The sequence below is a fragment of the Neoarius graeffei genome, chromosome 17 (genome assembly GCF_027579695.1).
Source record: "Neoarius graeffei isolate fNeoGra1 chromosome 17, fNeoGra1.pri, whole genome shotgun sequence".
Taxonomy (NCBI): Eukaryota; Metazoa; Chordata; class Actinopteri; order Siluriformes; family Ariidae; genus Neoarius; species Neoarius graeffei.
Window position 1 is genome coordinate 33928330 of NC_083585.1, and position 14117 is coordinate 33942446.

Sequence of the window (14117 nt, forward strand, 5' to 3'; positions counted from 1 at the left end):
GGCGCAAACCCAACAACCTGAGAACACTATTCCTACAGTGAAGCACGGAGGTGGCAACATCATGCTGTGAGGATATTTTTCATCTGCAGGTACAGGAACCTGGTCAGGACTGAAGGAAAGATGTATGGCACAAAATACAGGGCAATTCTGCAGGAAAACCTGTTTGAGTCGGCCAGAGGTTTGAGACTGGGACGAAGGTTCACGTTCCAGCAGGACAATGACCCTAAACATACTGCTAAAGCTACAGTGGAGTGGTTTAAAGGGAAACATTTAAATGTCTTGGAATGGCCTAGTCAAAGCCCAGACCTCAATCAAATTGAGAATCTGTGGCATAACTTGAAGGTTGTTGTACATCAACGCAACCCATCTAACTTGAAGGAGTTGGAGCAGTTTTGCCTTGAGGAAGGGGCAAAAAATCCCAGTGGTTAGATGTGCTAAATTAATAGAGACATACCCCAAGAGACTTGCAGCTGTAACTGCAGCAAAAGGTGGCTCTACAAAGTATTGATTTGGGGGAGGGGGGAAATACCTATGTATGAGGATCTCGTACACTCCAGATTTCTGTTTTTTCATCTTTATTGTTTGTATCGCAATAAAACAACAATTTTCACCTTTAAAGTGATAGGCATGTTGTGTAAATCAAATGGTGCTAACCCTCCAAAAATCCATTTCAATTTCAGCTTGTAATGTGACAAAACAGGACAAACACCAAGGGGGATGAATACTTTTGCAAGACACTGTACTTTTCCCTATTTCAGAATTCAAGATAGCTTGTTCTTTTACTGATTGTTTAACAAATGGAATGCAGGACATTACAAGGCACTAGTTTTTGCTATTGAACTGCAGTTGAAGGGGAAGGCTGGGAGAGGGATCTTGCACATTTGTGCCAGTCACAATCTGCATGATTCTTAAAGAAAAGCCCAAGTTTAGGATCGATAGCCGCTCAGGCAGTGATAGCTCAGTGCTTTAAGGTTTTGAAGCTCGTTATAAGAAGATTGGGAGTTTAACTGCCAGAGAACTGACGGACCTTTGAGCAAAACCTTTTAATCCTCAGCTCCATGTTTGGATTATACTGTATCATTTGTAGGTTGCTTTGAAAAACGCATCTGCCAAATGAATAAATGTAAGTGGATGGACAGTGATGGGGAAGTGTATAATTAGAATAGGAATAGAAAGAATAGAAATGGGGGAAGCAGAGTAATAAGTAGTGTGTTTAGGACTGCATTTCTGCACGTAGCATCCAGGGGAACCAGCAACAGAATAGCAACCTGCTGAAACAGGGTGAGAAAGGTCACAGGTGAAATCTTGGTGTTATATTACTTCCGAGTTTTTAAGACTTTCTGGAAATAGACATTTCTGGAACACATGGTGGACCAGCATACCTGGATATGGAGTTCTCAGATGTAATGTCTTTGGGAGATCTCACCGCACTGAAGTTACGCTTTGGCTGGGACACTGGGGGAATTCACAAGAGACAATTGTCATCATTATATTATTATGAATATTAATAATTTTAAGTGGATGAAAGTATAAACATGTCCACATGCAGTGGTCTGTGAGACACATTTGAGTTTTCTATGTACTATATTCTGATGGTTAAATCAGCACAAGATCTGCTACATTCTATAGCCAACAGGTGGCGCTAAATATTTTACATAGAATGTACACGTACATCTCTAAAGGCAGCTGGGCCATAGAAGGTTCACGCTGCACGCTGCATGCTACACGCTACACGTTCACGTGAAGAACCGGACCCTGGGCCATTAAACTTCATGCTTGGATGTTCACGTGTTGCGTCTGTTCTACTTTGACCGAGTAACCAACAATATGGACTCTTCGGATGACGACGATTGCCTCATTCTGCTTTTACTGAGACAGAGGAAGAGAAAAAGGAACAGAATTTGGAGCCGAGAACACTTCCTTCTGAGAGAAACCCGTGGTGAATTTCACCGAACATTCTATAATCTGCTTGACAATCCCGATGAAGAACTATTTTTCAATTATACCATTCAATTATATTTTTTCTGAAGTTTTCCCCTGAAAGCATAGAGTTATCTCCCTAGACCCGTTCTGATTGGCTGGCGCGGCGGTGACCGCATGCATTGACTGGAATTTCCATCTTCACGCCTAGAAAAAAGTGTGCATGTTCATTTCTCGCTTCACACGTGAAGTGTGCAGCGTGCAGCGTGAACGCCGTTCTATGGCCCAGAGCAAGTCATGCTACGTTTGTCCACTTTTCTTTACACGCGTGTAGCGTGCAGCATGCAGCGTGCAGCGTGAACCTTCTATGGCCCAGCTGCCTTAAGGAAAAGAGAAGTGAAGCTTGTGATATTTGTATAAAAAAAACAGTGTTACACATAAAGCATATACGGTATGTTGAAATTTGCATGCTGGTCTAAAAATGCCGCATATAAAGAGAAAATATGAACTGAATGAAATATTTTAGTGGATGATCAACTAAAGATGAGTATGCTCTTTATACTTACTAGTCACCTGGTGAACCTTCTTCACCAGCTTCCCATCACCCTGGGATTCTTTAGGCCCTCCAATTCTGCAGATTACAAAAAGGACAGTGACACTTTACAGTCATATACAGTACCAGTCAAATGTTTGGACACCCCTTGTATAATTCAGTGGTTTTTAAAAAATTTTGTTCATTAAAAGACACGTCATGTCTTAATGATGGATGTCATTTCTCTTTAATTAGTTGAGCGGTTCTTGACATAATATGAATTATTACGGTTGTGGAATAGGGCTATTTACTGTATTTTTATTACTTACTGTTTGATCTCAAACACATTAAGAAGGCAAGAAATTGCACTAATTAACTTTTGACGAGGCACACCTGTTAACTAAAAAGCATCCCAGGCGACTACCTCATGAAGCTGGTTAAGATAATACCAGTAGTGCGCAAAGCGCCATCAAGATAAATGCTGACTACTTTGAAGAATCCAAAATATGAAACATTTAACATTTTTAATTTATTATATAATTCCATACATGTTCCAAATCAAATTTAAGTTTTATTTGTCACATACACAATCCTACGTAGTACGACATGCAGTGAAATGCTTATTGCAATGCTCTGTAAGTAGTAAAGATAGTTGGAAAAAAAGGAAATGGAGTAAGATAGAGTGAATAAATATAATAATAAAAAAATGTAATAGAATGCGCTGCAGAATATACATATGTATAACTATATTGCACTAAAGAAAAAAACATATATATACACACACACACACACACACTCACTGTAATGAATTAAGTTGCACTAAGAGGTACAATTGCAATAGAAATGTACTGTATATATATTGCACTTTAGTGAGATGGAATTGCATTAAGAGGTGTAAGAGATGGGAAGAATGAGGGTGAAATGGTGTCGAGACCTAGTTATTGTCTTGCTTAAGAGCCCAAATGGCCTGAGGGAAAAAACTGCTCTTCATTCTCTCCGTGTTGGCCTTAAGGGAGCAAAAGAGCTTCCCTGACCTAGACCCCGTTTACACGTAGCCAGGTATCTATAAAAATGGATATTTATTTATGCGGTTCCACCCATCATTTACAGGTAAACGGAGGTTTCGGTCACTGAAAACGGCTGCTTTTGAAAACTCCGGGCAAAGTGGAAATTTGTGAAAACTCTGTTTTCATGCCTGCGTGTAAATAGTGGAAAACGGAGTTTTAGCATTGTGATCTGATGGTCCTTCCTCCTTGGCTTTCAGATCTCTGGTTGGCTTTCTATTTGTTTGACATGTTTTTGACAGCCTTCTCTGGCTGTTTTTGAGCACTGTGTAAACGGAATTATTTTCTAGTACGGGGAGGAGAAGATACCAGTTTTCATAAATACCCGGCTACGTGTAAACGAAGTACTAAACAGAGAGAGGAGTCCATAGTTGGGATGGCTGAGGCCCTTCATTATCTTCCTGGCTTGAGCCTGGTTAAGGGTTATGTTATTTCATAGTTTTCATGTCTTCAGTATTGTTCTACAATGTAGAACCTAGTCAAAATATAGAAAAACCTATGAATGAGTAGGTGTATCAAAACTTTTGACTGATACTGTATATTAAAACAGAGCAGAGCCATTTACCAGTTCCACTGAATCTTTTAAAATCTCAGTGGTGGGAAGTGGTAGCTCAGTGGTTAAAATGTTGGACTGTCTGTCTGTCTGTCTGTCTGTCTGTCTGTCTGTCTGTCTGTCTGTCTATCTATCTATCTATCTATCTATCTATCTATCTATCTATCAAAAATGGGGAGTTAAAATCCCAGGACTGCCAGGCAGCCACTGCTGGGCCCTTGGGAAAGGCCCTTAATCCTCAACCGCTCACTTGTATAAGTGTATACATCTAAATGAGATAGCTCTGGACAAGGGCATCTGCCAAATACCATAAATGTAAGAACTCTCCACTCCTGACAAAGTATAAGAAAAAAGTTCAGCTAAAGAGTAAGAATCTGATCCCAAACTAGACAGCAAATAATTGATAATATTTTACCTCTGAACGCGTGAAGGTGGTGCAAACACTCCATATTTGGGCAGGCAGCTGAAGTAGCGAACTCCAAACACAGAGCCATCATGTTTCCCAGTGGGCTGCTCCAATTCCACACCAAACCAAAAGCCTAAGGAGAAACCCAGCCAAAAACAGATACAGTGATCAGCATGATCCTTATGACATACACTGTACTGAAACTGCACATACTACAGACAGAAACTGCCAGAATTAAAAAAAAAATCAATCTGTTGTAATTTAAACATTTATGTACACATTTTATTCAATGTGTATCAGGTCAACTTTTTGTGACTTAGTTTTGCACAAAGGATTTTAGTTTGATTTTCTTAATGCATATTTATATACTGATCAGCCATAAAATGAAAAACACTGACAGGTAAATTGAATTACAGTGATTATGCTGTTACAGTGGCACCTGTCATGGGGTGGGATATATTAGGCAGTAAGAGAACAGTCAGTTCTCGAAGTTGATGTGTTGGAAACAGGAAAAATGGGCAAGCATAAGGATCTGAGCGACTTTGACAAGGGCAAAATTGTGATGGTTAGATGACTGGGTCTGAACATCTCCAAAATGGTACAACCCCGATTCCAAAAAAGTTGGGACAAAGTACAAATTGTAAATAAAAATGGAATGCAATAATTTACAAATCTCAAAAACTGATATTGTATTCACAATAGAACATAGACAACATATCAAATGTCGAAAGTGAGACATTTTGAAATTTCATGCCAAATATTGGCTCATTTGAAATTTCACGACAGCAACACATCTCAAAAAAGTTGGGACAGGGGCAATAAGAGGCTGGAAAAGTGAAAGGTACAAAAAGGAACAGCTGGAGGACCAAACTGCAACTCATTAGGTCAATTGGCAATAGGTCATTAACATGACTGGGTATAAAAAGAGCATCTTGGAGTGGCAGCGGCTCTCAGAAGTAAAGATGGGAAGAGGATCACCAATCCCCCTAATTCTGCGCCGACAAATAGTGGAGCAATATCAGAAAGGAGTTCGACAGTGTAAAATTGCAAAGAGTTTGAACATATCATCATCTACAGTGCATAATATCATCAAAAGATTCAGAGAATCTGGAAGAATCTCTGTGCGGAAGGGTCAAGGCCGGAAAACCATACTGGGTGCCCGTGATCTTCAGGCCCTTAGACGGCACTGCATCACATACAGGCATGCTTCTGTATTGGAAATCACAAAATGGGCTCAGGAATATTTCCAGAGAACATTATCTGTGAACACAATTCACCGTGCCATCCGCCGTTGCCAGCTAAAACTCTATAGTTCAAAGAAGAAGCCGTATCTAAACATGATCCAGAAGCGCAGACGTCTTCTCTGGGCCAAGGCTCATTTAAAATGGACTGTGGCAAAGTGGAAAACTGTTCTGTGGTCAGACAAATCAAAATTTGAAGTTCTTTATGGAAATCAGGGACGCCGTGTCATTCGGACGAAAGAGGAGAAGGACGACCCAAGTTGTTATCAGCGCTCAGTTCAGAAGCCTGCATCTCTGATGGTATGGGGTTGCATTAGTGCGTGTGGCATGGGCAGCTTACACATCTGGAAAGACACTATCAATGCTGAAAGGTATATCCAGGTTCTAGAGCAACATACGCTCCCATCCAGACGACGTCTCTTTCAGGGAAGACCTTGCATTTTCCAACATGACAATGCCAAACCACATACTGCATCAATTACAGCATCATGGCTGCGTAGAAGAAGGGTCCGGGTACTGAACTGGCCAGCCTGCAGTCCAGATCTTTCACTCATAGAAAACATTTGGCGCATCATAAAACGGAAGATACGACAAAAAAGACCTAAGACAGTTGAGCAACTAGAATCCTACATTAGACAAGAATGGGTTAACATCCCTATCCTAACCCTAACCCTAAACTTGAGCAACTTGTCTCCTCAGTCCCCAGACGTTTACAGACTGTTGTAAAGAGAAAAGGGGATGTCTCACAGTGGTAAGCATGGCCTTTTCCCAACTTTTTTGAGATGTGTTGTTGTCATGAAATTTAGAATCACCTAGTTTTTCTCTTTAAATGATACATTTTCTCAGTTTAAATATTTGATATGCCATCTATGTTCTATTCTGAATAAAATATGGAATTTTGAAACTTACACATCATTGCATTCCGTTTTTATTTATAATTTGTACTTTGTCCCAACTTTTTTGGAATCGGGCTTGTACATCTTGTGGGGTGTTCCCGGTATGCATTGGTTAGTACCTACCAAAGGTGGTCCAAGGAAGGACAACTGGTGAACTAGCAACAGGGTCATGGGTGTCAAAGGCTCATTGATTCACACGGGGCACGAAAGCTAGCCCATATGGTCCAATCCCACAGAAGAGCTATTGTAGCAGAAACTGCTGAAAAAGTTCATGCCGACACCTTTCTGTTTTAGCCAGCATTAACTTTTTCAGCAGTTTGTGCTACAGTAGCTCTTCTGTGGGATTGGACCATATGGGCTAGCTGTCGTGCCCCAGGCAAATCAATAAGCTTTGGCCACCAGTGATCCTGTCACTGGTTCACCAGTTGTCCTTCCTTGGTCACAAAGGTAAATGAAACAGAAAGCAGAGTCAAAAACCAGAGTAACATAAAACCAGGCTTGGTAACATAAAATATAAACACGTGATAAAGTGAGACACAAAACAGTATAGAGTCTTAACATTGTCATAGTCCTTATATGAGCACGCTGATTGCACTTAAAACAGCAACAGGTGATTCCAATACTAAATTGGTCCTTACAGTGCTCACAATGCGCTCCGCGCATGTGGACGAGAACAGACACTCATGCCGAGCCAAGCTTGAGCATGCGCAGATGTGACACTCACAATTTCATTGCAATAGCATTGGCATATCGCTTCGACAACAGAGGAATAAAACATATTAGGGTGACTTGTTATAGGAAAATAGTCAACTTAGAGGCAGTAACATATCACCCTGCTGTTGATGATTTGATTCTAAAAACTAAATAAATGTCTGTGGTGCACAAGAAACCCTAATAAGAGTTCTTTTAACCCTCTCACTAAAAACATGCTGTATTCACCACAGTGCTATGCTGTTTAAATACCCTTTGCACAAATGTGTGCGCGCCTGCGCGCGTGTATACACATGTAGGTACGTCAGGTCCCGCCATATTTTATATAGGGGAGAGCGGGGTAAGATGAGCCAGGGGGTAAGATGAGCCACCCCCTGTTTCTAAGAAACAGTAAACAAATGTGACCATGTGACCACATTCAAAGGGGGCCGGGACCATTTACTTACACTTGTGGAGAGGAGCACCACATGTCAAACTAGGTGAGGGACATATTTATAAAAATGTGTTTTTGTGCTTTCTAAGTCAATTCCATGTTTGTCCACAGTGAAGATGATTTAGAGAAGACAAAAGTAGAATAATATTTAGACACATTAGGGTTAAGTTAGTGGCTTTCTAAGCTATGATATGAATGCTAATAAAAATAATTTTGATTAGCCTAATCCCCTTTATTAGCATTTTTCTACAAAATGGTGGCCATGGGGTAAGATGAGCCATTAGATGTGGGGCAAGTTGAGCCACTGGCTCAACTTACCCCATTGGTGGCTGAGCTTACCCAATATGGATGACACTTAAGTTTTCACATTTACTGGTCATATATGACAACAACATATATATATATATATATATATATATATATATATATATATAATATATATATATATATATATATGACATCAGATGAGGAAGACCAGTTGTTAGATGTGGGGGATTATGTTGTGGCAAAATACACGGGGAAGAAGAAAGTGCATTTCTTCATTGGCCAGATAATCAAATTGGATGTCTTCGAAATAGAGGCAAGATTTCTCAAAAGAAGCCGGTCATGCCATGGCTCTGCAAGAAAGCCAACCTTTGTCTTCAAAGAGAAAGATGAGGCTGTCCTGTCAAGACAGGATATTGTGAAAAAATTGCCCCGCCCCTTTACTGTTGGGGGGACAGCACGGAGGGAGAGGCAAATGGTGTTCCCTTGCCATTTGAACGCTTGGAACATTGAATAATGATGAAATGATTGAATGATTGATGGAATGATTGCTGCATGTTTTAGCAATGTTTTAACCTACTGAAAGAAATAAGATTTTTTTGGCACTGCTCTACTGTTTTAGTAATTTCTATAATATAGTATATCTCTCATTTCCTCTCTAACCATCCCTCTTTCTATCTATCTACGCATATCTCTCTTTCTATCCATCTATCTATCCCTCCCTATCTATCCCTATCTATCCCTCGTTCTATCACCTCTCTCTTCATCTCCCCTTCTCTATGCAACGGCCCTATCCCCCACTTGATTGACTTGACTTGATTCATTTATTGCATTTCTAATAATAAAAGTTGTTTACTTTGTTAACCTAACATGTTTTGTGTTGGCTCAATTTACCCCACACAGTGGCTCATCTTACCCCGTGCATGGGGTAAGTTGAGCCACTTGACATTTTTTTTTCAAGAGGTAATATCACTCTAACCATAAGAGCTTATCAATTATGTTTTGCTCAGATAGTAACAGTACACTTTGAAATTTGGTATGGTGTGTAGACTGGAAGCAAAAATGGCTTTAACATGTAGTTATGATGAAAAATGTAAAAAGTGGCTCATCTTACCCCACTCTCCCCTAATTGTTACGAACGCACCCAACAGCACTCAGGACTATAACTACCAGCTCTGCCCACAGTCACCTGATTTTTTGAGTTCACGCACCTGTGCACAATTACAGCTCATAACCAAGGCTAAGGTCAGTGTCACAATCAACTGAAGCTAATCTAGAAGACTGGAACTAGGAAACAATAATTAAGACATTTTGACTGCTTAGGGTGTTCACGCTAGTGCAAGAGAAAATTAGGATGCAGGACAACCAAAAAAGATGAAAAATTGGGTTTCTGACTGTGCCATAACTTGACACCATAACCTTAAGACACCAGATCACTGAGGCTCATGCTTTGATCAAGTTATTAGATATTTTTAAGCCTCATCAATTTAGTTAATTGGATACTGGCTGTCAAAGGTCTGTGATGCAAATATACCCATTATGCTCTCTATATGTATTATAACTCTGTGGGCTACATGGACTGTGACCTGTGGCGTTTACAGAGTGCAACTGCATTAGTTGCATAATTAATAGAATGCTGATTCCCATGAAGTACATCATCAAAATTTTTTTTTTTGCATTGCAATGCATCTTCTCATGGTGGAGCCTTACACCCCTAGTGTAGTGTATGCATGCACAGTATATGCATATGCCCAGTCTAATTCTAGGTACACCACTTCCAGACTCTACAGTAAAACCCTATGTTCTTTAAAAGTAAAATGATGCATGACCCAGGTTACTGATATCACATTTTATGCTACAGCACCTCTTTTGAAACAGGTAGGGTTTCTCAGGAGTAAGGCAATATATCTCTCTCTATGACTCAATAAAGAAGGTGTGAGAAACTGCAGGATGGACTGCCTCCCTATTGTTAAAGTGCATTGACAAAAGCACAAAGTAGACTCATATTTCATCAGGCATTTCTATGGTTCTTCCCATGTCTGCAAGTGTTTTCCTCCCATCTCACAAAAACATGCTACTAGGTGAATGGCAGCTGTCCCCTAGCTATAAATAACTGTGTGTGTGTGTGTGTGTGTGTGTGTGTGTGCACGCGTGCGTGACTGAGACAGAGATACTCTGATAGCCTGGTACTCCATTCCACCCAATGTGCATTCCCTAGTTTATCCATATTCTGTGTTGCATCTGTTTAAATATGATCCACATAATCCTGAAGTTGTGCTGACTGCAACATACAGTATGTGTGTGGCTATAGCAATGCAAATGGAAAAATATTTTGTCTGATCTCATGGAATAGCTTGTAAATATCTTTTACAATGACTTTTCCAGTTGACATACCTGGGGCAAAGTCTGTTTTGCCATAAAAACGCACAATTCCTTGCTTCTGTCCAGCCACTAGAACCTGGTCTCCTACTTCAATCTTCACGCCATCAGGATCCAGACTGGCCACTGACAGAGATTTCTTCCTCAAAGCTAGTGGAAAAATACAAGCATGGTTTGGGGCTTTGTTGAATACTTGATTCTGATTGGTCAGTTACAGGATTCTAATGTCTTATTTCCTGTATAACAGACCACTGCTATGTAAAACAAACCATTGCTATGGCCCACATCATTAGCAGAAGCAATAAAATAATTTTTAAAATCAATAAAACCTGCTTACTGGACATTATCCCTTACGTATCGCATGAGCAAGAGTGCGGTTATACTGAATATCACCTCAGCTGTGATTTGGCTGTGGGGAGTCATAGATTGTGAGTGTGATATTGCTTTTCTACAAGTTTTATAAAAAAAAGAATTTCACATCAAGATTAATATCAAGCTACTGACATTTCAGACACAACACAGCCAAATATATGTGGATAAATAAATCAATAAATTTATTTTTGCTCCATCACCAACAGCTGAACGGAGGGCTGCTAGTGGACAGACAAGTGCAGTAACAATTTCAATGGAATCAAGTATTGCTAGAATTATACTTTTATGGCATGAACACAGACAAGCAGAGTGATACATTTATGATATTTTAGATATTTTACTCACACTTTTCACGATCTTTCTCTTTTTTCTCTTTCTTGATTTTGCCAGTGACACGGGAAAAGTCCATGCGGGGAGTTTTAGGAGTGGAGGTGACTGAGGAAGGCACTTGATCCACAACTTTTTTGATTTTGGACACAGGGGCAAAAATTCCTGCAACACAACAATAATAATGTTTTATTGGATTATTATAACTTGTAACAACACTTTTATTAATCAATCAATGTCTTTCTCCAAATTAAGGTGGCTTTACAAAATCCACGACAGAATTTAGTTGTTGCAAAATAAGGGCAAATGTCAGTAGTCAGGGTTTTCATTAGTATGGAAAACAACAGATGAAATGTGAAAAGTAACAAATTAGGCCTTCGAAAACAAATTTCGCAATTTCTAACAGCTAATCGTTAGCTCTCCATGGTCCATCTGAAATAGATTTTTCTATACATATATACAACCCTGATTCCAAAAAAGTTGGGACAAAGTACAAATTGTAAATAAAAACGGAATGCAATGATGTGGAAGTTTCAAAATTCCATATTTTATTCAGAATAGAATATAGATGACATATCAAATGTTTAAACTGAGAAAATGTATCATTTAAAGAGAAAAATTAGGTGATTTTAAATTTCATGACAACAACACATCTCAAAAAAGTTGAGAAAAGGCCATGCTTACCACTGTGAGACATCCCCTTTTCTCTTTACAACAGTCTGTAAACGTCTGGGGACTGAGGAGACAAGTTGCTCAAGTTTAGGGATAGGGATGTTAACCCATTCTTGTCTAATGTAGGATTCTAGTTGCTCAACTGTCTTAGGTCTTTTTTGTCGTATCTTCCGTTTTATGATGCGCCAAATGTTTTCTATGGGTGAAAGATCTGGACTGCAGGCTGGCCAGTTCAGTACCCGGACCCTTCTTCTACGCAGCCATGATGCTGTAATTGATGCAGTATGTGGTTTGGCATTGTCATGTTGGAAAATGCAAGGTCTTCCCTGAAAGAGATGTTGTCTGGATGGGAGCATATGTTGCTCTAGAACCTGGATAGGCCTTTCAGCATTGATGGTGTCTTTCCAGATGTGTAAGCTGCTCATGCCACATGCACTAATGCAACCCCATACCATTAGAGATGCAGGTTTCTGAACTGAGTGCTGATAACAACTTGGGTCGTCCTTCTCCTCTTTAGTCTGAATGACACGGCGTCTCCGATTTCCATAAAGAACTTCAAATTTTGATTCGTCTGACCACAGAACAGTTTTCCACTTTGCCACAGTCCATTTTAAATGAGCCTTGGCCCAGAGAAGACGTCTGCGCTTCTGGATCATGTTTAGATATGGCTTCTTCTTTGAACTATAGAGTTTTAGCTGGCAACGGCAGATGGCACGGTGAATTGTGTTCACAGATAATGTTCTCTGGAAATATTCCTGAGCCCATTTTGTGATTTCCAATACAGAAGCATGCCTGTATGTGATGCAGTGCAGTCTAAGGGCCTGAAGATCACGGGCACCCAGTATGGTTTTCCGGCCTTGACCCTTACGCACAGAGATTCTTCCAGATTCTCTGAATCTTTTGATGATATTATGCACTGTAGATGATGATATGTTCAAACTCTTTGCAATTTTACACTGTCGAACTCCTTTCTGATATTGCTCCACTATTTGTCGGCGCAGAATTAGGGGGATTGGTGATCCTCTTCCCATCTTTACTTCTGAGAGCCGCTGCCACTCCAAGATGCTCTTTTTATACCCAGTCATGTTAATGACCTATTGCCAATTGACCTAATGAGTTGCAATTTGGTCCTCCAGCTGTTCCTTTTTGTACCTTTAACTTTTCCAGCCCCTTATTGCCCCTGTCCCAACTTTTTTGAGATGTGTTGCTGTCATGAAATTTCAAACGAGCCAATATTTGGCATGAAATTTCAAAATGTCTCACTTTTGAGATCTGATATGTTGTCTATGTTCTATTGTGAATACAATATCAGTTTTTGAGATTTGTAAATTATTGCATTCCATTTTTATTTACAATTTGTACTTTGTCCCAACTTTTTTGGAATCGGGGTTGTATAACAAATTACACATCAAGTATTTTCTTAACCTTACAAACCTTTGCTGATTAGAATTCAGAGTCCATCATTTACTATTACAATATGAATTCTTAAACAGAAAAAACAGACCTTCTTCCAAACGATTTTTTCAGTAAAACAAACACTACAACCATCAAGCACTGAACCCTGGAACTTCAAACAAACAGTAGATTAGATTAGATAAAACTTTATTGATCCCCTAGTAAAAGAACAAGAAAAAACCCCACAACAATTGTAAATTTTAACAATGAAATCTTCGCAATCTGCCTGTCGAGTAATTTTAACGCTGCTTCACTTCAATGGGCCGAGTTTCAATGAGAATATCTGTGTATGCAATGTACTGTGGTGATTTCTGTGATCATCCAAATCAGTTCAGAAACCTACACTGCTGTATTAATGGTAAATTTTATTCCTGGGTCTCATGGCAATTACAGTTTGTATGTCACAAAGCCTAATCAAGATTTGGGAAATCAGAACATAAGACGAATGCTTGCAGAATGAAGAAATCGAATGTATAATGACAAACATGCAAAATAGCAATAACTTTTAAAATGTAAACTGGGCAGGGTTTTCACTTTTCAAAAATAAAAAGGTGGCGGAGGGGGTGGGGCCCCAGCGGGGGGCCAGGGGGACAAAGTCCCCCTGAAGTTGACGGACTTTGGGCTTTTTGACAGTGAAACTGGCCAATAAATGGATAGGAAATGCTAAATCATTGTTAAAATCATTTTACAAAAAATTAACACATTCTTACTGTGCATATCTTTATTGTCAATGTGAGACTCATTTGACATTTCAGTTGAGACTGATGCGCCCGTTGCGCATCCCTGAATTAATTATATTTTTTTCTGTGTGTGAAAAATAAATGAACTTCCATGCATAAACAAAATACCCAATTACAATAAATGCATACATTTTTTACAATACACAATGTTA

The 14117-nt window shown here is 39.5% G+C and overlaps 1 protein-coding gene across 1 annotated transcript in view; it reads right to left on the reverse strand.

Moving 5' to 3' along the window:
- Positions 1–698: 698 nt before the first annotated feature.
- clip3 (CAP-GLY domain containing linker protein 3) overlaps positions 699–14117 on the reverse strand; it is a 52726-nt gene continuing 39307 nt past the window's right edge. The window contains exons 9-14 of the mRNA XM_060898089.1: positions 11119–11263; positions 10415–10542; positions 4485–4608; positions 2487–2551; positions 1383–1455; positions 699–1268 (exon numbers count right to left, since the gene is read on the reverse strand). Of these exons, the coding sequence (XP_060754072.1) occupies positions 1214–1268; positions 1383–1455; positions 2487–2551; positions 4485–4608; positions 10415–10542; positions 11119–11263 (590 nt within the window). The 3' untranslated portion in view covers positions 699–1213. The remainder of the gene's footprint in view (positions 1269–1382; positions 1456–2486; positions 2552–4484; positions 4609–10414; positions 10543–11118; positions 11264–14117) is intronic.